We start from the raw sequence: 27,118 nt of genomic DNA, 5'->3' as shown, positions 1-27,118 counted from the left end.
AGAAAAGGGCTTTGTGAAAAATAGTGGCTGGGAGGGGGGGTTGCCAGAGGGACGCTGTGGTCTGCAGCAGCTGGGACACCTCCTGGGCTCATCGTGCCCATGTGGATGTGTACCCAGAGCTGCTGTCACTGACAGCTTCCCTGGGCACAGGCAGCCTGTGAGCGATTTGGGGGTTTTTTGTGGGTTGTTTTTTTATTTTATTTTATTTTATTTTTTTAAGTAAGCAATATATATTCAAGACTAAAATTAAAGATACTCAGGAAATGAAATGGCCAGCGTTGCTGCTGCCTGGCGGGGAACCTGCCTGTGTCCCAGCAAACGGTTCTACTCCCAGCTCAGGGGCTCTGGGATGGGGCAGAGGAGACACAAGAGGGGGGAGGAGGGATGGCTGAGTGAGGGGATGGCTCTGAAGGCGTTGGTGTGTTAGTTGCACTGAGGCTCTGCTCCATCCCTTGGATTTCCCTAACATCTGGCTCAGCCCTGGGTGTAGGATTATCACTGTGAAAGGAGCTGGGCAGCCCCTGTCAAAGGCTCTGCCGTGAGTTGATCTCCTCCAGCCCTGCCTGGATAGGTTTTGAACAGAGGGATGTCCCTAAAATCCCTATTTGGTGTATCAGTATGCTTCCAGCTGCCAGAGAAAGGCCAGTCTTGGACCCCCCCAAGACTGTGAGCTCCTCCAGGACAAGCAGAGCACTATGCTTGCTTCCCTGGGGCCTGGGAAAGCTGTGCACATCTCTGCTGTTTTCTCCCAGGCACCTGGAATTGGGGAACATTGGGTTAAATAAGCATTTTGAAAAGGAAAATCCTGAGAGGGATCGAGCTCAGCAACTTAAAGGCAGGGATTCAAATTTCTATCGCTGCTGATTAATTTCATGTGAAATGCAAAGACTAGGGACAGCAGGAAATTCTGTAGTGGTTTTGGGATTGTGACTGTCATCGTAGAATCACGGAATCACAAAGTTTGGAGGAGCCCTCTCGGGTCCCCAGCCCAGCCCACCATGCCCACCGACCCTCAGTGCCACATCCCCATGGTTCTGGAGCTCCCCCAGGGATGGTGAACCCCACCTCCCAGTGCAGCTGTCCCAGTGCCTCACTGTTCTTTGGAGATGTGGTGTTTCCTGACATACAACCTGTGGGTAGAAACTAGCAGAGCACGGCTCTCAGAGGTGTAAAAGAGCTTCATTTTCTTTCTTTTTTTTTCTTTTTTTTCCTTAAAAATGACATTAATGCAGTAGTTTTAAAGAAAATAAAGGAGCAGGACTGGAGGTGAGAAAAGGCACAGTTTCCCACTTAGCTGCTCCCATCACTTTGTTCGATTTGTCTCTTTCCTCTCTGATGTGCAAAATCTGAATCAGAATCTGGGCTTTCTCCTTTCCCTCCGCACTGACCCCATCAAAAGCATTAAATGCAGGAGGAAAGCAAGCCCAACCAATTGCTGCACGTAACTTAGTCAGGAAAGCCCCATCCTTCCCCCAGGCTCCTTCCATCTGTCACCACGCTGTGCCAGCTCTGGGTTACCTCAATAGGAAAACTTCACTGAGGTGATGTCATGTCAGGAGGGAGCAATGCTGCCGTTTCCAGGCTGCTTTGTGCAGAACCACTCCGGGTTCTTCGCCATGCAAGATTCTTCCCGTCTTCTTCCCAATAATGAGCTCCTTTATGAATATTTTCTGTGCTTGTATGGGCAAGTGTCTCGGTGTTGTTGCTTCCTCTGTTTTTAATAGCTGTGCTGTAGTCAGTGTGTGCCCACATGTGTTGAACTCGGAGGTACAGAACGAGGGGAGTTCTGCCGACAGGTTGGGCTCTCGTTATCTGCTCTCGTTCAGACAGGGAAATGACACCAGGAGGCTAATAGGGGATTTCAAAGGGATTTACAGCCCTCACTGCTCTGAGCATCCTTTCCTCCGTTACCCTACGAGGAAATGAAGAGCTTCTATGCATTCACGATGGTAGAGCCCATCATGCTTTCCCCTTTCCAGTCTCTCTCCTCCCTTTTCAGAACCAGTGTTAGGAACTGGGGAGCTGTGTTTCTCCCATTGATGCCAGAAGGCAAGAAGCCCCACCAGCCCAGCTGGCCCAGTTCTCCTCCAGGCAGACGGACAGGGCTGGTGCCATTGAAACAGGCCCAATGGGATGGGATGGCAGTCCAGGCACCTCCAGTGACCATCTGGGCATGCAGGCTGGTCTGCTACTTGGATGATACAACATCTCTGTGCTCTGCAATATTAGCTGGGGAGGAGGATGCTAATTGGTTTAATTGAAGCTCTGAATGCTGAGCCATGGGTATTGGCAAATCTCTTCAGCCTAGGTGTGTGGTGGTTTGTAATATCAGAGGTGGGAAAAGCAGGGTGTGTAGGAGGAAGATAGGATGGAGCTGTGGGCAGAGGGGAAATGGGGCTGCTGCCTCTGAGCTCTGTGAGCAAAGGGAGGGGATTTTGGTGCTCTTGGTAGAGCTGGCATCCCATCAGCCTGCTGGTTGATTGTAAAGAAGTTCATACTCATCTCATGTGTTATTCATGTTTACACAAATGTATGCATTACATTTTGGTTATAGGAAAAAATAAAGCGATGTCCAAGTGATGGCCATAGATTGAGATAGTAAATGTTATTTGCTGTACTGTAGTAGCATCCCATAATTCTCAACTGGATCACAGCTGGATCCTACAAAAATACGGACGCACAGAACAAAATGGGCATTTCAGGGCTTCCAATGAAATGAGAGCAAACTGTGCCTTTGGAAGAACTACGAAACTACTTTGGGGTTTGTTTTCATCAGAAATTATATCCTTTTTTCATGGTTTGAAATGAGCCAAATTCGACCTGAAAAATGTCAGGTTTTCATGCCAAAAAATGCATCTGAGTCTGTCTTTTTCTTTTCTTTATTTTTATATGACCTTTTTTCTAGTGGAAATAATGACACAGGAAACGACCTTGCAGCAAAGTAGTCCACTAAAGGAACAGCAAAAAGTGACCTCCTGCATAAGTGACAGAACCAATTGTACAACAAACCATTCTCTGGTGACCAGGGGCTGTTACTCAATGCCAAATGATATCGGTGGTCATTAACACACTCATGGGGCTGTGGTGTGAGTCTTTCACACTTCTCCTCTTCCTTGTCATTTTCTGCCACTCTTATTAAGGGAAATATTTGGGGTTATAATTTTCCATACGTTTTCTCTTGTTTAAAGTAGGAGAGAGACAGTGGCATGCGGCCTTAATTTCCTGTTGATTTTGCTCTATGCAGTTTCCTCATGAACTGCTTAGTTGAGAACACAAGAAACAGGACCACGCATTTTTTTGGGAGAGGCGTGTTGAATTTGGAGGGCTCCTGAAGGCTGGGATGGGCCAATGATGTTTGGTGTAAGTCAATCCCCCATCAGCAGGATAATGGGCAGAGCGGTGGTTTGTAGGTTGGGTTGGCTGCAGTGGTTTGTAGGTTGGGTTGGCTGCAGTGGTGGTTTGTAGGTTGGGTTGGCTGCAGTGGTGGTTTGTAGGTTGGGTTGATGGTTTGATAAGAGCAAGAACTGGGGTCAACTGCTTAAATGGAAAATAGTTGTTATCCACAGTGCTTGGCAGGAGCTTAGTGTCAGGTCTCAGCACAACTTATTGTCATTAAACCCTGTTTGAAGAGCTGGAGCAGCACACAGATGTGTCATTGACCTCTCCACCCAGGGGTTAATCCATCCTGAAGCCACGGTGAGCCATGAGACACCCTGCTTGCTGCTCACACTCAGTAACCCTCGAGATCTCTGCAAAACCCACTGACTGATTGGTATCCAGGCGATACGTCTCTGAGATCATGGGTTTGTGGGGTCAAAAAGCAATCAGGTGGATGTTCTCCAGCATGCACAACATCCTCCATCGTCACCAAAGGCAGCTGCTGTAGGATATGTGTTGTGCACCGTGATGTCCCTGGGAGGGTCCCTGGGGAGGGGCCATGTGCCAGGGCTGCCTGTGCTTCTCCAGGGTGCGGGCTGCTGTCAGGAGGCCTCACAAATGGTCTTCCTGCATGCTGCTGCATATGTTAATTGGACTTGACAGATGATAATGAAGAAGAGGCTGTAGCTGAGAAGGGGTAGGAGGAATGTCATAACTCTCAGGAGGAAGAGAAAACGAGTCCAAACGTCCAGAAGTTACACAACGTAACTTGAGACATTAATCTTTGCTATTTCTGGTGCCGGGGCTGATAGCTACAAGGGAAGATTGGATACTGTAAGGTGGGCAGCCTACAAAGGTGATGTTCTTTCTGGCTTGGTTTTGCTGTTAACTTGTTTATGATAATGAATTTTTTAGTGGGGGATCCACCACTGTTGCAGCAGTGTATAGAGGGGCTGCTTGATGAGGGGCCATCGCTGATTATTCCTTGCGAGTGAGGATGGGGAAGGGAAGGCTTTGTGGGTGCTGTGTTTTTACGCAGACCTTGCAAGCAGGACGCAGTGTATCTCCTGTACTTGTGCCCATGAACTCCTCTTTGAACAGGGCTTAATGGCAGTAAGCTCCTCTTACTGCTGGCAAATGGTGAATGGGGTCCTGCCATACGTGCCACAAGGGCTATGGGCTGTTCCAAAGGGACCTGAGCAATAGATGCACGCTTGGTTGGCCTGTGAGTGTGTAATGAAAAGAGCAGCCTTGTTTATCGTCATCAAATCAGATAAAAGTGGCATCTGGCAATTGCATTTGTAGTGTGCTCAAAGGAGGATGCTGCGTGCCAGAGGCAACGTTTCCCCGTGCTCAGAGCCTGCCCAAGGACCGGCTCTGTGAGCTGCACCCAGGATTAGTGCAGAATAACCTCGTGGCAAAGTCATCCTGTGATCCTTCTTGCAGGGCTCGGGGGAGCACAGCCATCCTCCCAGCACAGCTCCTTCAGATGTGTATTTCCTGATGGTGGGCTCTCCTGTTTCTCTTGTAATTGCCAGCAAACTGCCTGCAAAAGAGCTGAGATGCTTCTCCCTGCCTGGCAGGAGCACAACACCCACTGATGAGTCAGGGGAGGAAGAGCTCCCACTTTGCAGTGCAGGATAGTGGGAAAGGGATGGGAGAAAACAGGGAGGGAGAGCTGCCAGAGAGTTGTGGGATAAATGACATTTGTTTAAAGACACATTAGAAGATTAATGATGGGAGTTAAAGTATAAAAGCAACAGGGCCTAAGTGTAGTATTAATGGAACCCATTTTCTTTGCCATCTCCTGCAGGAACTCTTGGGAAATACAGAGGGGGAAAAAAATCACTTTACAGTAATAACTGTTATTTATAGACGAGAACAACATTGGATGTATCAAAATGTGAGGTTTCAAGGTAATAACTGGACCCTCACAATCATTGTTATCCATTTAAAAGGCAATTTCTGGGATAGTGAATAGATGGAGGAAATAGCTCCAATCCTGCATCTGGTTGTAAATGAGGTTTGTTTTATTATTATTGTTATTAGTCAGTTCTCAATCTGGTCAGATTGTGTTAAGAAAAACGGGAAAAGGCTGGGAGAGCTGAAGGGGCTGATCATCATTCTTGGAGGATTGGATGGGTCCGTTGGATGGGCTCATTGGTGGACGTGTCAGGTGGGTCCCATCACAGCATCACTGATGCACAGTGGGAAAGAAGGGGTCAGTCGTGGTTTCCCTGTTGAGTTTCACAAGGTGAAGTTTTGCCCTGGGTTTCATTAGGACTGGGGTTTTCCCTTCAGCTCTGCCCATGTTCCAGGCCATGGCCAGCCCTGCTGATGTCGAGATGTTGTGTAGGGTTCAGCTCCTCACTAAGATGGTTAGAAGTAGGAGGATTTAATGATCTGAACCATGACTTGATTTAATTAATCAACATGAATGTTGCTTATTTATAACATAAAGCACAGCCTATGGATAACTGTGTTGTTTAATTAAGCTTATCACTGGGAACCTGATCCAGCTCCTTGCTGCGTTAATGTAACTAATTCAGTACCCTCTCTAAGAAGCATCATAACGAACTGCAGGGGATGTAATTCACTCTGCTTTACAAGATGAGTGTGGCTGGTGCTGGTGGCGTCTCATCCATGACCCACTGTTGGGTGGTGATATCCTTCTGCTCCTTCGTTAGCAAGGGGCTGCTTCCATCACATCTGGTGGGAACCTGGGCAGCCTTGCCATTGGGTTTCTGTCATTTGCTTACTAAGAATTGCTGGATCTGGTTTCATTCAGCCTGTGCAGCTCTGCTTTATCTTTGCCTCTTGAATTCCTTCCTTTCTCTTCACCCTTTCCTGCTTCTGTGCATCGTGTTTAAAACTTTTCCACGCTGCACAGATGCAGGGGAATCTGTAATGAGCTCCCAAGCCAAAAGCAAAAGATGTTTGCCTAAAAGTTGTTCTTTTCCTACAGCTGAAGAGCAGTGTATGGAAACCTCAGAGATTCTTTGGGGTATATTGAGTAATGTTTAAGGATATTGTCGTTATTTCCTGTTGTGGTTCTCCAGGCAGCTCTTGTCACCCCACATGAGGTCTCCAGCAGGAATTAGTGTGCACCTCTCCAGGCTCAGAAACCTCAGGTCTCTGTAGTCTCGGCAAATAATCTTGCAACAAAGTGGAGTTGCTTTTTTTCTGAATGAGCATCCACGTGAGAGTTGAATGCACTGTAACTGATGCACGTTACCTGCAGATCTCTGTTGGTTTGAACCTCCTCCATCCAGGTGCTTCTTGGCCTCTTCAAAGCATGCTTGGCTGTGGTTGTTGGCTTCGTGGGGTATCCTGAGTCAGTGGTTCAAGGGGCACAGGTGCTGATGTGGGGTCAGGCAGGACATGCTGTGCACGAGCAGAGAGAAAAAGCAGTTTTGCATTAACATATCATCATTTTCTTAGCAAGCAAATATTAGATGAAGCAGCAGTTTGCTCTTAAGAGGGATGCAAAGGGAGGGAAAGCTGTCGGAGGACAGGGAAAGAGAATCCCTGGCTGGTTCTCCTATCCAGAAGCCAGGGGGAAAATGCACTGAGCAGAGCACACCAGAGGGGAAAGGCAGGAAGACATTAAAGTAACCTATTAAGTTGGTGAGGGCTGAGTGGCAAAAAATAAATAAATAGAGTCTGTGTAGATTGATGGAAATTGGATCTGAAGGGCTTCCACATCTGGTGTGGCAGCTCTTTAGCATCTCATTTTGCTGTGACTCAGCAGGAAAAGTTGTTTTTTCGACAGTAAAACAAAGAGATGAAAACTCTCCTGAAGGGCTCCAGTGTCGTGTTGTAATTGGATTGAGTTCATCCATGGAGCTTAATGCATCTGGGCTGTCTGCAGTCGGGGTGAAGTCTCCAGTGCTGCCTTTTCTCACTATTGCCCATTTCTGTGATCATCTCCTGCTTATAGGCTGCACTCTTCCCTTGCTCACCTGCACACCGAAATCTGAGCAGTTTGCATCTTCCATCCAGGCTGAGGCCAGCCCCTGACCCTGCTCCTTATCTTCACGCATTCCTCTTAACGTGCCACTTCTCCTGGAGCTTCCCTCTCCCAGAAGCTCCTCTAACAGCACTCACGTGGCTGCAGCGATGCATGTGGAAGCCTGTGCATTGAAGCAGAAGTGCCAAGTTGCGGTGGCACTAAATAAAAAGGTGCTAGAGAAGAGCTTCTGAAGTCTTCTGGCACATTAACTGTGATTATTTGCCGTGTGGTCTTGCAAAACCTTGGGGAGACACTTTATCTCTTGGTGCCTCTGTTCTCCATCCATCACAAGAGAATGAAAGTCATCGCACCCATCATTTGTCTGTCTGCTGTCTTTAAAGGCGCTGTCATGTCTGATATCTGCACCCAGCGTGGTGGGTCCTTGTCCTTGGATATATGTCTTAGAGATTTGTAACAGCAGCAGTGGGTAATGGTTTGTAACAGGAGTAGAACTGGTGCAAAATGTCTACAAGCTCCCCATACTGGTGAAAGCAAAACGCCAGATCTCTCAGCTAGTGCAGGTTTTTTTTTCTGGTTCTCACTTTGATGTTGGGGTTCCATCCAAGGCTGTTTGCTGTCCCAGTGTATGCCGTTAATGAGTGTTAATCAGCTGGCTGGGGGAGTCCAGGGCTAAGGCTGGCACTTTTGTGCTCCAGCATTGGGTCTGAGCTGTGCATCCTCTGCAGTGCACTCATGCTTGCCAACTGGGGAGAAATCAGAAAGCACTGCCAAAACCCAGCATCCTACAAATGAGGGAGATGCAGAAAAAAGAGGAAATTGAGAGTGCAAAGATCCCAGGAAGGGTTAACGGGAGAATGCTCATGAAAGACCTTTTCCATACCTGACTGCTATGAATGGAATCTGTTGGCTTTAGAGGGACCTCAAATCCCTGTCATCCCAAAGCGTGCTGGAGATTGGAGAAATGGCTCTATCCACAAAATGTCAGTGTTGGAAATGTTGCTCTCCTTCCGTCGCTGTCAATCAGTAAATCCCAGAGTGCTGCAGAGCTGTGTGTGCACTGGAACAGCCTTGGCTGCCACTGAAATACAGCCACCCCCGGGACGGAGCCCTGTGCTGCTGTGATGATCTGTCTGTAGGTACAGGACATGCTTTATGGTGTGTATGTGACCAGGAAAGCATCCTGTGTCACTGGGGGGTCTGCAGCCTCTGTCCCACTGAGTCCCATGGCCACGCTGTGCGTTGCCGTCTCTCTGTGATGATAGCCGTAAATCCGGGTGGATTTTTCCCATTTGTTTGTTGGATTTATTATTATTATTTTCTTTATATATTTAAGCTTAGGATTTTACACATTGTTTTTTTCCTTTGTCATTCTTTTTGTTCGCCTGGCAGTGGCACCTGGGGGTTGTGTGGTTGTTTTTCTTGTATTGATGCTCTCCACTGACTTAATTAGATCTTTTCTCCTTTCTTGGGCTTGCTGAGCATGCTGGCCCCACCAGGGCTTCCCATTGCTCTCCTCCTGAAAACCACAGCTGCAGCTGGTCACCGGGGACCACAAAAATGGGCTGAAATTCTTCTTCTTCAAGCACAACTCAGCTTGGCGTTACTGAAGCAGAAGACAGGCAGAAAACCACGTTCCAAACGTCAGTGGTTTTGGGCTGGTTTCCTAAGGCAACAAGATGTAGGCACTGATAGCAATTGCGTGTGGGTATGGGGAAATGTCCATCCAGGAGCTGGAATTCTGTGGCAGACTGCAGTCTGGTTGGAAAGATGTGGAGGAAATGAGCGCCCATGGAGGCTGGAGCCCATCTTGGCGGTGCTTCCACCTGGCCCACCCACAGCCTCCAGCATCCCCACCCCCCCACGACTGTTCATCCTCTGCCCCAGCCTCACCTACGCCTCAGAAAGGTGAAATCACTCATCTTTACTTCTCCCTGCTTTTTTCTCCCCGTTCGTGGAAAGTCCCTTGACAGGCTTTTTGAGGGATTAAATAGGACTTAGCAGGGCACAAAGGCATGATTGGAATCCGCAGCTCAGGACTTTATCCACAGCTGCACGTGCCTCCAACCCGACTCTGCAGAAACCAGCAGGAGCACTGGGTGCTTTGCCAGGGGCTCAGTGTGCTGCCGTGCTCCTGTGCAAGAAGAGAGCTTCACATCTGGATATGGTAATTCCATTTTGTCCCCATCCTCATCCCTGTGCTCCCATCTCCTCAATAAAGTGCAGAAGGAGAGGAGACCCACCTGTGAGGGACAGTGCCAGCTGGGATGCAAAGCAAGCTGTCCCCATGCTGGGGAAGGGAAAAGAGAGCAGCGTCTGTCTTGCAGGAAGCTGCCGTCCTACAGAATGCCATTCTGATATTGTGTACACAAAGCAATTATTAAAGAAGAGAATAGAGGCTGCATTTCAAGCAGGAGGAACTAAAGCCCTGAGCTGTTTTTATCACATCTCCCTTCCCCTTCTCTCTTGAATTCACTCTCTCTGGATAGCAGAAATGAGAGGGAAGCTCCATTTAAATGCAGATTTCCAATGTTGGCCAAGAGCAATAAATAGCCCTCTGGTCCCCTGATCAGACAGACGTTATCAGGTCCCTTTGTCTGTGAAGGAGAGAGTTTATGTTTTTAGTTTTCCTTATTCCTCAGTGAGATCCTCCTTCCTTTCAGGGACAGCGTATTGACGACTCCTGATTTTGTTTTTAAGCAGCACTTCAGAGCTGATAACAGAAACATAATCCCACCCATTCCAATGCTGGAGCCGAGCTTGGCACCCCATGATGGGGATCTGCACATTTCTTATCGCTCCCTGTAGCGGCAGCCCGAAGGGTTGGTGCTGAGCAGAGCAAACTGTGGCCATTCTGCAGTTGTCAGTGGTCAGTTTGGGTCTGGAGGTTCATGGGTTTGGGACTGGGCTGGGTTTGTGTCTGGCCGATGGGAGCAGAATATGGAGAGCTTGAAGTCTGTGCTTGCAGTATCAAGTGGGAGAGACTGGGGGTGTGATTTTAACCTGTCAGAAGAGAGACCAGAGAAATTCTGTTGGTGACTTTGTGGCTTTTTGCCTCGGAGGGACAGGCTGTGGGCTGTGTCTGCCAAGCCAGGGCTTTGCTAAACCTACACCAGAGCTAGAAGGCAGCTACGTTTCTGAGCATTGCTTTACATCTTAATGGCGTGAAAAGCATCTGAGGAAATGTAACCACAGTTAATGAAGTTAATAGGGAAAGGTCAGCTGAGAGCAGGTTGCTGTGGCAGCGCACAAAGCACCTCATAACATCTGCCCCACGGAGCTGCTCCATGAATGCTTCTTCGTTGGGTGGTGGTGGGCGATGGACGGAGCGGTGCTGCACCAGGGGGGAGGAAACTGTGTGCTCCTGTAGCACTGCTTGAGAGCCAGCTGAGGGGGAAAGCCTGGGTCTGGGTGTCTGTGAGCTGGCTAATAGGGCGAGCTGCTGTGTCAGAGCCTGGCTGCAGAAGACAGCTGTCTGCATCGCCGAGAGCACTGCTGACAGCACTGCCTGTCTGCCGTCAGCTCTGTGCTGAGGAGCGGGGCTGAGCTGCTCAGCAGAACGCGTGTCCTTCGTCCTCCTGGAGAGAATCCTTACGGCGAGAGGAGAGCATCGGCCTCTCGTCATGCTATGCTCTGCTGAAGGGCAATGAGATGCCACGGTGCAGCCAAGCGTGCCCATGCTGTGGGGTTAAGGAATTGCATCACTGCTTCATTGCCCCTCTTCTGTCCATGTGCCCCTGAGGGGTGGGGACAGGGCAGGTGAGTGCTGGGAGAGGTGATGGAGCTGCTCTCAGAGGGCACCACCAGTGTGTATCTGCACCCAGTAACACTTTCCTTGTTCTGGTTCTTGTTCAGTCCTTCACTTGGAGTGTTTAATTTGAAATCTGTGCTTGATGGGATTTATAATTGAGAAGTCGCTCGCGCTTGAATTTTGAGCAACTGTAACCTGGCTACTTTCAGTGCCTGTCCAAAGCAATGAACTCTTCTGGTCTATAGCCTCTAGCATTGGTGGGCTTTGTGTTAGCTGCAAGGAAAACCTGGGCATGTGATCGAGAATAGGAGTTGTTATTCTAACAAGGAAATTTATCCATCAGGATTGGAACATCCCATGGGATAAGATATCTCCAGCCATCTCCTCCTAGGAGATCTCAGCACCTCACTCCCCACTGCCCCCACCTAAGGCTGCTTCCCCGTCCCTGTGGGATCCCACCGCCCTCATCAGGCATCCATCACCATCCCCTCTGCTCCTCCCATCCTCCCAGTATTTTCCCCATCATTCATAGAGAAGGCAGTCGAGATTTGGGGATGTTATTATGACGGGAAACAGAGAAGTGATTTTTGAGGCCAACAAAGTTCAAAGACTTTGCTGTAAGTTTTCAGGATTAAAGACGTACTTGATGCCACTTCCCATATTTAATAGACAGGAGTAGATGAAAGAGAATTTATGTAAAGATTTTCGTTCATACTTAATGATGCCGCTATTAGATGTGCTGCGTCCCAAGACATGAAGTTTTAAAACCAACCTTTTTCAAACTTTAAAGGACCTTTTCCATCCGCGAGGTCTAATGCATAAAGATTAGCTTCATCTCATTACCCAGTCCATCCTGGGGACTGGTTTAAGGTTTAGTTAACACTAACCAGACTCCCAAAATGACTGAGCGCTGCTATGGGGTCGGTGGGTTGTGGTGGTGCCACCATCCATGGTGGCACTGTGAGGTTTGTCCCCAGCGTGAGCCGCAACGCTCAGATCCAACCAGAATTGAATAAGTTGGGTGGGTTGTTTTTTTTTTTACCATCTTAAAAGGAATTTTCCATATTTCCAAAAGGAAAAACTGAAAAAAAAACCCACCCACAACCCAGTAACAACCACACACCCTGAATAGAGACATCATATCGTTGTGCAAACATTTGTGCTTCGGTGACCTGGGGAAATTATTTGAAACGCTTCAGTTTCGACTCTTTCAATTTTAAAATACAGTTAACTATGCATTAGTTGAAGAGAGCTTTAGAAACTGGTGATTGAAGCGTGCGCTTGGAGGCGTTGTCCGGCGCTGTGATTTCTGAGCCTCTAAAGTGCAGAATAATGAGTGTGAGAGCGCTGACGCCGCTCCCCTCCATTCTGCTGGGTCAGCTCCTGGCAGCTGAAGGCATTGCGATGCTCGGCAGCACGAGAGCTTTGCTTTACCCTTTCCTGGAAAGCGAGCTGCTTGCTGGGGCACCTTCCTTTCCCAACTTCTTTGTAATTGGAAATGGTCACCGACCGTATCAACATCTGAAATCTGGCCATCCATGCTCCCGGCCTCAGAGGAAAAGCACAACCTTTCTGAATAATGAGACCAAGATTAACGGCCCCAGCTCTGCAGATAGCGGTGGTGTTATGTGGTGCTCACCCAGACATCTGCACATCCTCCGCAAGAAGCATTGCTGCATCCTTTCTTGGCTCTTGGTTCGGCCCTGTTCCCATATAACAGGGAGAAAGGCATTGGGCTGCAGTTGGGTTGGTGTGGGCCTTGCCAGCATCGTTGGTACCTGGCAACCATCCGTGAGGTTTGTTTTCTAGTGCAGAAGGGTGAATTTCTTAGCTATCCCTTAAATCGTCTGGATAACAGGACAGCTCGGACGCCATCCTGGAGTCCAGGTACGTCTGTCCCCACAAGGCAGATAGTTTTCCTTTTACTTATGGCTTGCTGCAGTCCCTCCTGCATTTTCTAATGGGCTCTGCATGCTTCCGAGTTTGAAAAATGCAGAGCTGGGTAAAGGAGGATAAGAAGAAAATGGGGAGAAAACAGCACTGGTGCATTTCAAGGCGCTAACAAGCACGCAGACCAGCAGAGCCCCACTAATCTGTGCTTTGTTCACACTGCACTTCTGAATGGCATTTGCTCCCTTTGGAGTGGTGTTACGAAGGGAATGTGGCCATGGGTGCCTTTCTAACACCCCCAGCACAGCCCATAGGGAAAAGCAGTGTCCTGGAGGAGACCTCCCCGTACCCGGAGCTGTGGGGGCAGTGCCAGCACTGCGATTTACGCTCAGCTCCGATCGCTTTTTGCCTTCCGTCACGGTAATAAAAATAATCCCACTCTCCATCTCCCTCTGCCTAACGCAGCTTTCAGTGGGTGGGCCCAGGAGCTGAGTTCAGGAGTCGAGTGCTTTCTGTTTGAAAAATATTTGTCCCTTCCCACCCACGGCTGCCCACGTGCTTCCCGAAATACTCCCGCTATCAGCGCCGATTTCGGCACCGTACCAACGCTTCCTCATGAATAAAACGAGGCTGTTTGGGGATGTTGTTTCATTATTTGTGCGCTGGGATGGGGGGCAGCACTCAGGCGGGTGCTGCAGGGCGCAGCTGGGCGCTGTGCTCCAGGAGGGCTGCAGCATGGGCAGCACAACGTGAGTAGCACAGCGCTGCTGCAGACTTCACACCCACGTGTCTGGCAAGAGCTGGAGGTGGGCGAAGCTACGGGAGGGAGGATGTGGCAGGAGCACGGTGCTGCTGCTGCAGTGCGGGGTTTGGGGACGTGATGGGATGTGGGGTGCCACACCAAGCCTAACCGCTGTGCTCTGCCTCCCACAGCCGCCATCCTGGATGACCCCATGGAGTGCAGCCGGGGGGAGCGGCTCTCCATCACCCTGGCCAAGAACCGCATCAACCGCGCGCCCGAGCGCCTGGGGAAGGCCAAGGTGGAGGTGGACATCTTCGAGCTGCTGAGGGACAGCGAGTATGAGACGGCAGAAACCAGTGAGTACCCTGCAGGGCTGCTCCTGCCCCGTGGGACTCTGCCACCCACTGCTGCTTAGGCTGCAGAGTGTCATTCTGCTGTAGGCTTGGCACCAGGTCCCCCACCAGCATTGCTATCGCTTGGCTCAGCAGCCTGGGACGACTTATTTTCCTTAATCTGTGTGTCAATAAGCAGAAGCAATGATACGGGAGGTGATGCTCCTTGATGGTGTGCAAATAAGAGACTCTGGGCAAGTTCCGTGCAATTAAGTTATTTTTAAAGCCCTGCGGAACGCCATGTGTCAGCTAACATGATGGCTTTCTCGGTGCTGTAGATTGGCAGTGGATTTGTTTACACAAAATGGAATTTTCAAGTGGTGTTTGAAGTCCCGTGGATTGGAAAGAGCTATTTCTGAATAGCAGCCGCCTCCCATGTTGCAGTAACATCCCTCCGTGCAAGCAGGTCGTTGCAGTCGGTGATCCTGGCGATGCCCGACGTGTTAACAGCACAATGATGAGTAAAGCATCCTCGATGGATTCCATCCCACAGAGCAACTGGGAGTGACAGAAGCCACAAGGATCTGTAGTAGCTTCTTCCTTAAGAGGGAAAATTGCTTTGGGATATGATAACTTCCTTTTAGGATCAGTTGTGAGACAACATTGAGTTCAGAGGAGGGCTGCGTATTTTTTAATTACCTGTGGTCTTGGAGAAGCTGGAGGAATCGTTTGAATAACGGGGATTTTAGATGTGTTTCCCTGCAGCTCTTGGTTCCAGGGCTGTGTATCCGCAGAGCATCCCGGGAAGGCTGCGCTTCCATTTCCTCAATTAGTGTTTGCATTATTTATAGACACGTTCGGTTAATAAAGTGCATTTCGGCAAGTACCTGTGCACCTATTTATAGAGCCTGCGAAGCAGCCTGGATGGAACCGCCATATGCAGCACTGCTTAAAACAAGCAGCCCTCCGTCCTTTCGGATCCCTCATCTCTTTGTGTCAGTTTCCCATCTGCTCAAATCAGCGCAAACCCCGTCTCCCTGCAGGGTCACCTGTAGGATTGCAGGAGGGATGGGGCGGTCTGCGTTCCCCAGGCTGTCTGCAGTTTGCCCCCAAAGCCATCCCAGCACCCTGCTAGGAAAGCAGAGCACTGCCGGCTTGCCGTACCCCGCTGTGCCTTTGAAGGAGTCCGTTCTTTTCCCTTTCTTGCTCATCGCGGTGTTGCGATTATCTTGGCTGAGGGATTGCAGAAAGCAGCAGCCGGATTGCTTTGTGCCATCACTCAGGGATTGCTCTGTCGGAGCGTTTTTCAAGCAGAATACCCATTTGCTGAGGGGGAAGTATTCTGCAAGAAATGGTTGTTTGCAGCGAGTGTGGTGTTTGGGGAGAAGGTGGATAATGGGATAAACGAGGAAGAGGCAATTTTCCATTTTGAATTTCTACCTCAAGGTGATTTTCTTTGTTTTCTTTACTTTGATTAAAGTGTATAAGGAGTAGAAAGTGGAGCAAAACAATTTGATTTTGGTAAAGTGAGAATTCACAGAATTTTGCAATATGTTATTTGCCTTTCTTTCAGAGGGAAAAACATCTTGGAGCGTTTCTTACAAAAAGAAAAATCTGGATTCTGTGCGACTCTGCTATTAATGTCACAGGAGTTATTCCTGATTTATACTGCTGGCGGAGGAGAGTCCCTTCCCTTCGCGGAGATTTCAGGACTTCCATAGCTCTCCAATATCCGACCTCACAGCTTTAACATGCCACTGATATTTGTTAGCACACGTCACGTTAATAAAAGCAGTTTAGATGTTTCAACCTACGACTGCAGAGCAGTTAGCTGTTTAATCATACTGTTCTCCAAGCTCACCCTCTGAGCTCATCCCTGACTATCGCAGCCTGCATGCCTTGCTGACCACTCCGGGAGCGAAGCTATGACGTCCCATCAGTGATCCTGTGTGCAATTAGGGCTGTGAGAAAGGCTTTTAGCGTAGCACTGAGCCATTTCCCTTCTCTGTTCCCTGGACTGACTCAGTGCATCTCACTGTGAGGGACTGCAGCATCATGCTCCCTGCAGCAGGTACAGCATGAGTCAGTCTTAATCGCATTCATGCATGGTTTGCTATTTCAGTTTTGGATGTGAATGAAGACAAACACTGACTGTTCCCATAAGTGACATCTGTAAAGTCCTCTGTTTTGAAATGAGTTTGTAGTGAAAGCTGTTTTCCCATTAGAAGCAAAGCTTGCTTTCAGTCTGTGTTTGACGTTTCAGCGTCTTTTATGGAGACCTACACCAGCTCATTAAACGTGTCTTTATCTAAAACACCCTGTTGCTTTCAGTGCCCAGGGAGAGCAGCCAGCATTCATCTTTTAAGCATCATTCCATTGTTTATCCAGATGTCTTTATGGTCAGACTTGATGATCCTCAGTGATCCTTTCCAATGATTCTATGATCCTGGGGGCAGGTCAGCATAGCGAGCAACCAGGTGGTTCTTAGTTCTGTGTATTCACACCAATGTTTCCATGTCCACCCAGTGATGCTGGCCCAGATGTGCTGATCCCACCAGTTGTGTGATCCTGTTGGATTTCACCTATAAGCCAGTTCTAGCTGTGGGACTGGTTGCAGGTTGCTGGTAGGATGGATGAATGGTGCTCCATAGCATTGCCTGTTTATGCAGTTGGCATTTTTTGTATGAGAAGCCCATCCCGGCCATTCATGATCCTCTGATATGTTTTGCAATCATGGAAATGTTGAGGTAATCGCGTGCCTTCCCTGCTCGTTTATTTTCAATTAGAAGCAGAAGTCTGTACGTGCCGTTGCGAGCCTCTGGATCAGTGCAGGGAGGGAGATGCTGTGCTCTGTACACAGCCAGGATTTGTTCAGGGAGACGTTGGGTAAATGCTTCTGGAGTGCCCTGAGCCCCCGGAGGTGGCTGTGACCAAATGTGTGCGTGTGTACATGTTGATCTTTGACCGTGGAAAAGCACAAGAAATGAGTAATGCTCAGGGAGTATGGAAGTGCACCCACGTGGATGGCTTTCAGCTTTCGCATGCACAAGAAGTCATCTTGGTGCCAAGTGTCCGTTGGGGTTTTGAGTTGTTTGATCCATGAAGACCAGGCAGGATCTTGGATGGATGTGTCTGAGTGCTGCACGGCAGCAGGGTTCTGCCTCGTCTCCCTGGGGAGGCTAACAGCATCGGGTAATGTTTGAAATGGGAAATGTGTTTGGATTACAAGAGCTCTCCCAGTACAGCCGAGGCCTTTGCCTTGGGCATCTCCACTTTGTTTCCATTCATTTCCTTTAATTCCACTGAACGCCTCAGCCTCTGAGGGCTGAGCGGGTTCTTTTTCTGCTGGCAGTTGTTGCAGCTCCATTGCCATGGCTACTTAACCTGATTTTTGTTCTCAGATGAGAAGACGAGTGCTCGCCAAACTTTGTCCTGCACCCACAACCAAATCCACCCCAGGACTCTGGCCCTGATGACCTGTGGTTGAGCAGCACTCATCCCCTTCTGCCAAGCACTGAATTGCAGAGCACCCAGCGGGGCTGTGCGCGTTGCTGAGGCAGCATGCAGGGCTTGCAGGTCGCTGGGGTTCTCATCTGAAAGGATTTTCTTGAAGAGGGATAAGTGCTCATAAAATTTTAAGCAGGGAGAAAAAGTGAGTGCTGTGTTCCTTTGAAGATGCCACAGAAAAGTATTGTCTGTGTGCAGTAGGAGATTGAGATGGTGGATGGAGAGAGAGCACGGGGGGGAAGGAAAACCCCAGAGAAGGTGTTTGCATGTCATTGGCACTTCTGTAAGAAGTCAGGGCAGTGGTGCCCCATTGCTGGAGACACGGTCAGGGGAGGGGGCTCTGAGCACCCAGTGGAGCTGTGGGTGTCACTGTTCATAGCAGGGAATGGGACCGGGTGGCCTTTAACAGTCACTTCCAATCCATTCTGTGATTCTATGGAAAGGCCCAGAGTGACAAATGAAATCCTCAGCTTGTGGCTCCGTATCCCAGCCACAAGGCCATGAAGACTTCTGACATCTAATGCTACCTCAGTGATCTGATCTGCAGAAAACAGCTGCAGGTGTTCTCTTGCTGAGCGCCTCGTAGCTCGCTGGTTCAGAAAATCCCGAGCACATGATGATCTCTCATCTCACATCCAGCCTTGATTTAGAGACCTGAAATTGACAGAAAACCTGCTCTGTTCTGTAGTGTGGCAGTCCTGGTGATAAATTCTCTTTGCTACAAAACACATGTCCTGGTTTGAAGTTTCCCAGTATCTTTTCCCAGCCGTTGAACCTATCTAACTTTCTACAGCCAGTACAAAATCTTGTCCAGCATGTCAGCCTGGAGGAAGAACCGCTCTGAGGCGGACCAGCAGTGCAATACTAAAGAAGCAGTATCTTCACAATCTCAGCTTTTGGAGACACTGGTTTAGCTTTTACAGGAAAATGTGCTGCCAAGCACTCTGAAGCTGCATTTCTGGGTGATGCAGTGGCAAGGATTGCAGCTGGGGCAGTTGGGGGAACGCCATTCAGCTGAATTTGTGCTGGGAATTAAAAGGACAAAAGGTTGCGGTTTAACCCGGGAAGCTTGAGGAAAGAGATTTAACTTCTTCATTTTGTCAGGGCCTTTTTATTGTTCTGCTAACCTTGGTGGCGTGAAGCCAGAAGATTAACTGCTGCTAGAAAAAAACAGAAATGAAAAACAGTAATGTGATTCCTTATTATTGCCACTGAGCTCTGCAGAAGATGAGGGAAGAAATTCAGACAAGTTTGTTTGCTGCTGGATCGTGCTTTGTAGCTGGGTCACTGCTGCATTTAGTGCCTTCCATAAACTTTGCTTAGCATTGCCCTTGGAGAGCAATAGGTGGGGCTGGAAAAGGAAAGTTCTGAGAGAGAGACCCTTGTTCTGAGCTGGAGAGGAGGATATGGGACATGGGAAGGGCTGAGATGGGGTACAGAGATGCTGGGGAAGGATGGAGTCACGGGCTGTGTGTCAGAGGGAGCAGACGGATTTGAGGGAAGGCAGGGAATAAGTATATTGTGTGTATATATAGCAAAGTGAGGCAGGTGCTGCTGCCTCTGTCAGTTGGAACAGGGCGAATTCTAATGCAATTTCTTCTCTCTGTGCCCACAGTGTGCCAGATCCTTCCCAAAGGGGTGGTGGGCGTCCTGGGGCCTTCCTCCAGCCCGGCCTCCAGTTCCATTATCAGCAATATCTGTGGGGAGAAAGAGGTGAGTGGACATGTCCAGTGTTGGGTGGGTCTATGCCAAACCCCCCTCCTTTCCTTCACGCTCCCCAAACCCTCTGCAGCTCCCTCTATCCTGTGTCCCCTGTCCCTGTGTCCCAGCAGCAGGGATGCTGCCTGCCTTAGCTGGGGGCAGCAACCTGCCTGAAGCACTCCAGGACATCTCTGGCAGAGGTGCCTTGCTGGAGTCATCTGTTTGCTGCACAGTCCTCCCTGTGATCCGCTGTGCCTCCTAATGATCAGAGCTGACAGCTTGGTTTATCACCTCTTCCCTTATTGCTCGCACTCTTGCAGCTTCTTCTCTTTCCATTTCCTCTCTCATTTCTGCCTTCCTTGTCCTTGCTTTCATCTCTGTCACCTTTTCCTTCAGCTTCCCTCACGTGCAGCACCAATGTGAGCCATGTCTCTGCTGACAGGGCTGCAAAGACCCTGGAATCCCTTTGGAAGGCTGCTCTCTTCTCTGTTTGCTGCTGCTGCACTGATGCAAGCCATTCGTAGCTGTGTCCAGACTACGTGCCTGATTTAGTATTTTATAAGCCTTGAACTGTCTTACACTGATCCAGCTCTGCTCACGGGAGAAGAAATTGAGTTCCCTTCTCATAGTTCATCCCTTTAAAGCCAGATAACATCTGAGCCACTCACTGAATGCTCTCTGGAGCCTCCAAGCGAGGGGAGTGCCTGAACTGAGTGCTGGAAATAACTTGCATTCACAAATGAGTGCTGTCCTTTGTTCCATGAGAATCAGAAGTGTTGAGGAGATAGAGGAGGCCTGTGAGTGCTGGTGCTCTGGGCTACAGCACGATGAGTCTCTGGAGTGTATTTTGTAGTGCTTCTTGCAGTTAAACGTCCCAGGCATGTGCTCCGTTCCAGGTAAAGGCAGCTCTGCAGTAACAGATTGCAAGTGTTTTTCCCCTAAAATTCACATTCAAACTGAGTCTCTGATCTAAGTCTCTTTTTCAGAAATGAAAGGTGAGTGCTAGTACACTTCTAAGGTATTTGATTCTTGAGCTTGATCCCAGCTGCCCTTCTAGTGATGTAAACCTGCAGAAACTCCCTATGATTTATATCGCAGGAGCATCACTTGGTGCTGTTGTGTTAAATGCAATATAGCAAACAGCCAGAGACACTGTGCTTCCAGATCTCTGCCAGGTGACGGAAGGAGCATCCTGGTTGTGCTGCTGGTGCACCTGCTGGAGGGTGCCTGGCCTTGTGCTCATCTGGAGCTTGTGGGAAAGCTGGCAGGCGCACCTGCATTGCATCTCCTGCCTTTCCTTCCAGATTTCATTTCTTCCTGCACAGGGAGGAGTGGTGCAGAGGACCAAGCCCTGGGGAAAGAGGGGTGGCTCGGGGCTGAGCATGAGGTGGTGGCTGCATCCCTGTTGTAGCGGCTCCATCTGGCTCCCAGGAGTGATCAGCAGGCTGGTGCTGGATCCGCCCTGTCTGCTCTGCTTACGGGAATTTGCTTACGGGCTGCTCCTGTCCCTGCAGCAGAGCCTGGGATGAGGGCTGCAGGGTGAAGTCAAGGCAGAGAGCAGCTTATTACTCTTTAACTTTCCTGTCGCTAACCAAACAGTTTATGCTGTCAATACAGCAGCCATCACAACATACTAATGGCCTTTCCCAAGTGGAGAGAGATCGGAGGCACGGGATGATAGTTTCTGGAAGTGCTAATAATGGAAGAAAACAGGACTTGACAGTCCTCTAATGAAACAGAAGCAGATGTTTCCCTTTCTATTTTCAGTATCTTCCAAATAATTCACTCTGCAAAAAGAAAATGCCATTATCTGTCGTTGTTTGGCTGAACCCTGGTGCCCAGGTTCCTGCGTTGCAGGGTTACAGCAGGGCTCAGGGCAGGCAGCATTGTGCTCCTGCTCTGCTTTATTAATGATAACGTTATTACAGCTCAGGGCCATGGCTCGACTGGAGCTTGTGTGCTGTATGACCACCTGTTGCCTCTGCTGATCAAAAAAGCCCAAAGCTTCTGGCTGCCACAGCTGTTCCTTTCTCTCCTGAGCCTTACCAGAGCAGGGTCATCTTGTTCCTCCCTTCATCTTTCCTAATTACCTGGTGGCACATGGGACTGCAGGCAGAGGTGGATGGGCAGCACAGAGCAGCATGGGCTGTACAACTGCCTGACAGCATCCTCCGTATTCACCCAGGCAGTGAGCCCAAAATGAAGGGTGGGCCTGACTACAATTAGTACCCAGACTAATTACATTGAACTCATCCAGAATGGTTTCCTGTGCTGTAATCACAAACCCCATTGCCTTTCTCTGAGTGGCTCAGCAAGACTTTTCCTGATCTACTCCTTCCCGCAGCTTCTTGTTGCTGTGATAATTATTTCCCTCTGCTATTGCACAGATCCCGCCCCCCTCTCCTCACTTCAGTGACGCTTCTGCAGTTTTATTGGGATATTTCACTTTCTGCATGCTGTGCATTTCACACCAAAGGTCCTTTATGGTAAATTTACTTGTTTTTATTTCTATTCTCTTAATTCTGTTTCCTTCTTCCTCTTCCCTACTTAGGTTCCTCACTTCAGAGTGGCACCGGAAGAGTTCCTGAAGCTGCAGCTCCAGCGCTTCACCACCCTCAACCTCCATCCCAGCAACACCGACATCAGTGTGGCCGTGGCAGGAATCCTCAACTTCTTTAACTGCACCACTGCCTGCCTCATCTGTGCCAAAGCTGAATGTAAGTCATTCCCAGGATGGGTAGTGGCCCTTCTGCTCCTGGTTGCCTTTTTGTTTCTCTCTGCGTGCTCGGTGCTTGCTGCAGGAAGAGTAGGGTGACTGGTGCGTGGCAGCTGAGGGCTGTGCTACATCGCTGCTTGGGGGTTTGTATCGTGGGGCCTCTTTGGGCAGAGCAGCTCCGCAGAGCAGTCGTCCCACCTTGCTGCCCCACAGAGCTGCTTGTTGGAGGAGGAATGGGGATGGGGAAGAGGCTCGTCTGCCTTCTGTTTGACAATCTGAAGAGTGTTTTGCTTGCACAGATGGGTTTTTGAAATGGAAGGGGAAAAAAAAAGGCTTAAGCTTGTTTCTGGAGATTATTTTAGGCAAGCATCAGTTTTTGAAATATATCTCCCAAACCCACGTGCAGTTGGTGGCCTAAAAGCAGGACTTGATTAATAGTCACTACATTGCACACCCTCTTGGGCTCTGCAGCCATACATCTGCTGGTAATTGTGCATCTGGATGCTGGAGTATTCACCTCAGTGAGCCCATTTTAGCTCTGCATAACTCTCTCACATGGCAGGAGCGGGCTCTACATCCTAGTGCTTGAAGTGTATGCTATGTTCTTGTAAGGCAGCGGGCAGGTAGCTGATGTGTAGTACTCCAAACTACATTTCTTTTGCTCCCCTGCAGCCAGATTCATTAGCACTAGAGTTAAGCATCCAAACCAGCCTAGAAGAGAGGCTTTGTGAAGGCACATGGGTCCAGAGGGAGCTTTGGGACCCAGGCGAGAGCTCTGCAGTGTCTGGTGGGGGGCTAAGCTTGTAGGAAAGGCAGCATCCTTCCTGAACAGGCTTGGGCAAACCTCACCCCCACAGCTGTGCCAGTGACCCACTGCTGTGGCAGACTTCCACACAGAGTCGGAAGGAATAACATAGTGTTTGCCTTTTCCTTGTGCTTTATGCACCCTGGGGAAACGACATCCTGAGTGTTTGTAAGTCATTAAATTGCCTTCAGTGGACATGCTCAGATCTACCCTTGTAGTGGACCTGACCCAAAATTATGCAATTAAAATAATGCAAATAGTCTCTTACATTACATTTAGCTAGGACTGAGGCACACCATGCTCTGACTGTTACAGAGTGCAAGAAGGGCATGATTCAGCTTTGTGTAGGAGCACAAGCCCTCGTTTTCCCTTAAGGCAAGCACTGCTCCTAAGCACAGTGCTTTAGACGACTAAGTGGAGGCACTCAGGGCTTTCAGAAGGTTCCCTGGAGGCTAATAAGGGGAGCATATGAGCTGTCTGCTCATCAGTGAGGAAGTCTTGTTTTGAAGGATGTTATTATTTAGATCCCAGGAGGGAAAGTCGTAGCTGTTTTGGTTTAAGTACAGGGCTGGGCTGTGTGATGGGACTCCTGGGTCCTATCCCGTCATGCTCGTGCTGTCACTGGAAGAAGTCGCATCCTTCTTCTGTGGGCTGATTGTCATTTCTTCCGGTGGAAGGAAAATATGACCTCAAAGTCAATGGAGTTAGGCCAGTATAAGTGGAACACAGTGGTGACTAGAATAAGATTATGCGACTCAGTTTCTCTGTGGTGTGGAATAATACGCTTGTGTGTGAATTGCTCTGAGCTCCCAGCCTGGAAGGTCTGTGGGATTCTACAGAATCCTTGACCTGAAAAGGCAACCATTACTGGTGTGGGTGGTCATCATAAGAGCAGCTCTGTAAGGTCAGACTACCAGAGGGCAGAAATAGGAACTGTCCATGAGAGTGAAGTATTACAGCAGCACAAACCCCACGAGCAGAGCTGGTGAACAGACAGGCCTGTGGTGCAAAGGCAGATTTGTTAGTCGGTGTCACACAGCAGCCCCCGGGACCTGGGTCTGCCCAGTTCCTGACTTCTGCGGCAGCATGTCTTGCTGGGACAAGCTGCAAGCAAAGTGTCCAATAGACTACTATTCATAGCAACCTGGCTGATCCTTGCAGGTGTGGAGTGAGATGAAAAGCGAATCAAAGAATCAAATTCACTGATCACTTGAAACCAGCATGCTGAGCAGTACTCAGGTGAGGTCTGGGCTGCTGCTGTTGTGCAGTTGCTGAGTTCCTACCGGAGTTGGATAAAATGCAAGAGGCAAATGCATTGTGAGGAGTTCAATGCACAGCTTGCTGGCAGCCTCTCGCTGTGAAGGGGAGGCTGCTCATCTCAGATCTTTACCTTTTAACACTGCTTTGTTCCCTTTGTGAGGCAGTCCCTGGAAGCAGGACTTGTGCTAATCACATCGCTCTGTATGTTTTCTCCAGTCTCCATCCCATGTGGCACTATAGGCCCAGTCTGGTTCTGACCCCACATCAGCCAGGCCCGGGTTCTGCTCCCAGCCCTGCTTTTCCAGCCTCCTTCACCCCAGCTGCGCTCCTTCTTTTGCACTGTATGACCATGTGTGCTGCCTGTGTTTTGCTAATGATTAAATCTCGTGGTCTCTGGTCAATCAAAGTTGACAGAGGAGGTTATTTCCTGAGGAAAACCAGCAGCTACCTAGAAGAGAAAGAATCTATCAAATAGTCTTTCTTTAATAAGAAAAGCCGCAGCAGGTGGTCTTGTTAGATATCAAAAGAGCCTGGAAGGAGCCCTGACTGGGAGAAGCCTCAACCAGCAGTGGGGGAGGGGGGCAAGGCTGTGGCCTGGGTTGAGCCAAGTAGGCCTTAGTAGGCCTTAGTTGGCCTTAGTTGGCCTGGTTAAGCCTGGGTTGAGCCAAGTAGGCCTTAGGAGGCCTGGTTAAGCATGGGTTGAGCCAAGTAGGCCTTAGGAGGCCTGGTTAAGCCTGGGTTGAGCCAAGTAGGCCTTAGGAGGCCTGGTTAAGCATGGGGAGGGCTAGGGAGGCCCAAGTAGGTCTCTAGAAGGCCCAAGTTGGCCTGGGGAGGCCTGATCTCATCCTGCAGTGCTCCCAGGGCCAACCTGCAGCCTTTCCAGAGCTGTCTGCAGGGCCCGGAGAGGTGCTTCTTGAACCAGGTGTAAAACGTCAAGGTGTCTGTTTTTTATTTTTTTTCCTCTCCCTGTGATATGAAGGCCTTTTAAACCTAGAGAAGTTGCTTCGGCAGTTCCTCATTTCTAAGGACACGCTCTCAGTCCGGATGCTGGATGACAGCCGGGACCCTACGCCTCTCCTCAAAGAGATCAGAGATGACAAAACAGCCACCATCATTGTCCATGCCAACGCCTCAATGTCCCACACCATCCTGCAGAAGGTGGGTGCCTGCAAATGCTGCTGCTTCCATTGGGCAACGTACAGTGTGAAGAGTGCATGAACATGCACATGCAGGTCTTGTGTGATAATGGAGCACAACAATTCACTGGAAATGCTTTCTGCTGAGAGGGGAATTGCCACTGGTGGAGTTTCTAGGGAAGATAATTTGCTTGTTCTTTTCAGGACAGTACCTACAGAAGCAAAGGTTTAATTGCTCTGAGCTGATGTGATTGGTGGTGCATGCCTATGGCTTCTGGTACCATCATATTGCTTTGGGGGGCTGCTGATCTCTTTGAAATGATTCAATTGGTGCAAAAATTTATTTTTTTTCCTAGTACATTCCTAACTTTTCACTTCCATTTTTATTGTCTTATTAACCGAGATTTTATTTTAATCGTGTTTATTTTTAAATGGTCTCTCGCTGCAGTTTTTAGCATTTGTTTTGATAGCCTACTTCAGAACTGAGCAGTGGCTCCAGATGGAGCCTGAAGTTGGGTGTAGTTTCCCACGTCCTGGAAGGAACAAGGAGTACTTTGAATCAGAGCAGGAACTAGGCAGTGGGGTCTCCCCTTGGCTGCTGTTGCAGCATTATACATGAAGTCCTGGCTATGTTATTGGGGAGTTTCATCACCATTTCAGATTTATCCCTGATGACAGCCAGCAGAAACTGCTAGAGCTATTTTTGTTATTTTTCCCCCTCTGGAAGGTTTTTTCTTCTGCTTGCAATTTTGCATTTCTAAATAGGTGGTTTGGGGTACTTTTTGGGCTCCCTTCCTGACTTTTTTTGAGAGCTGTTTTCTTCTTCCATGCCTTTGGGGTTTTTCTAAGTCCCCCTGTCACTAGGAGCATGCAGCTTGGCAGCTGCAGGCTGTCCCCTGCCTGTTGCTATAGTGACTTCCTGCAGACCTGCAGTTCCTCCGTGCTTGAGTATTCTCCTTCCACTGATAGAGATGTCAGAGATTGCCGTGATTTTTCAGCACTTCAGTAAAATGTAATGTAGTCTTCCTGGCCAGAGGATTGTAGGAGTGGGAGGTAATAAATAATGAGCTTCTGATGCAGCTGCCTCTTGCATCTGGGGAAGCTGAAAAATGTTTTCTTTATGGGGATGAGGTCACGGTGAATCGGTGCATCCTGCCCAAAGGTCGCCAAAAGCAGGAGAAACATGTCATCAGTTTGAGAGTACTATGTCAGACCTTTTGGACAACGAGAGAAATGGCCATTTCTCGTGTCTCACCCTCTGCATATGGTGTGGAGACACATGGTTGCTTCCTCTATTACCAACCTGTCCCACTGCCCACCTGGCAGCAGACACACCGAGCGGCTGTGAGTGATGGGAGCAGTGCTTGCAGGAGATGCTTTGTTGCTTGCTTTGATTTTCTGCCCTTGAAATCGAAGGCTCTGACTTCAAAGTAGGTCAGGGTGAGAGCTGACATTATCGCTATCCCCAGGAAGGGAGAAGGGAGGGACACGAGTGCCACGTTTTGTTGTGTGGGGGTTCAGAGATGAGGCAGTGGTCTGGGAAGCTGTTTGAAAGCCTGCTGTGGAGTCACGGTGCTCTTTTGGCCAAATGGCTTTGCTGATTCCATTTTGGCACCTGCACAAGGGACAGGGGGACAGCGTGTAGCCAAAGCCACCATTGGTCCCTCGCTGCCTCCAGTGCCTCCAGGTGGTTGGGATGATCGGAAAACCGCCTTGCCAAGGTCCCGGAGCAGAATTGAGACCAGCTGTGCTTGGCAGTGAAACACAGGCTTTCAGAAGGATTTGCAGATTAATGCTGAGCATCTGTTCCACCAACCAAATACTGGTCTAGAAAGAATTTTGAATTTTGGAAAATAACTTCAGTAATTTGGTCTGTGGTCTCTAGAAGAGATCATCCCACAGAAAAATCTTTCTCCCTGCATCCCCATAC

At 49.1% G+C, this 27,118-nt stretch overlaps 1 protein-coding gene across 1 annotated transcript in view; it reads left to right on the top strand.

Moving 5' to 3' along the window:
* GRIK4 (glutamate ionotropic receptor kainate type subunit 4) overlaps positions 1–27,118 on the top strand; it is a 93,027-nt gene that overhangs the window by 23,834 nt on the left and 42,075 nt on the right. The window contains 4 exon segments of the mRNA XM_019623029.2: positions 13,923–14,087; positions 19,186–19,283; positions 21,823–21,988; positions 25,032–25,210. Of these exon segments, the coding sequence (XP_019478574.1) occupies positions 13,923–14,087; positions 19,186–19,283; positions 21,823–21,988; positions 25,032–25,210 (608 nt within the window).

The sequence above is a fragment of the Meleagris gallopavo genome, chromosome 26, assembly GCF_000146605.3.
Source record: "Meleagris gallopavo isolate NT-WF06-2002-E0010 breed Aviagen turkey brand Nicholas breeding stock chromosome 26, Turkey_5.1, whole genome shotgun sequence".
NCBI classification, from domain to species: domain Eukaryota; kingdom Metazoa; phylum Chordata; class Aves; order Galliformes; family Phasianidae; genus Meleagris; species Meleagris gallopavo.
The sequence above is the reverse complement of the archived record's forward strand: the minus strand, read 5'-3'. Positions and strand labels throughout refer to the sequence as shown.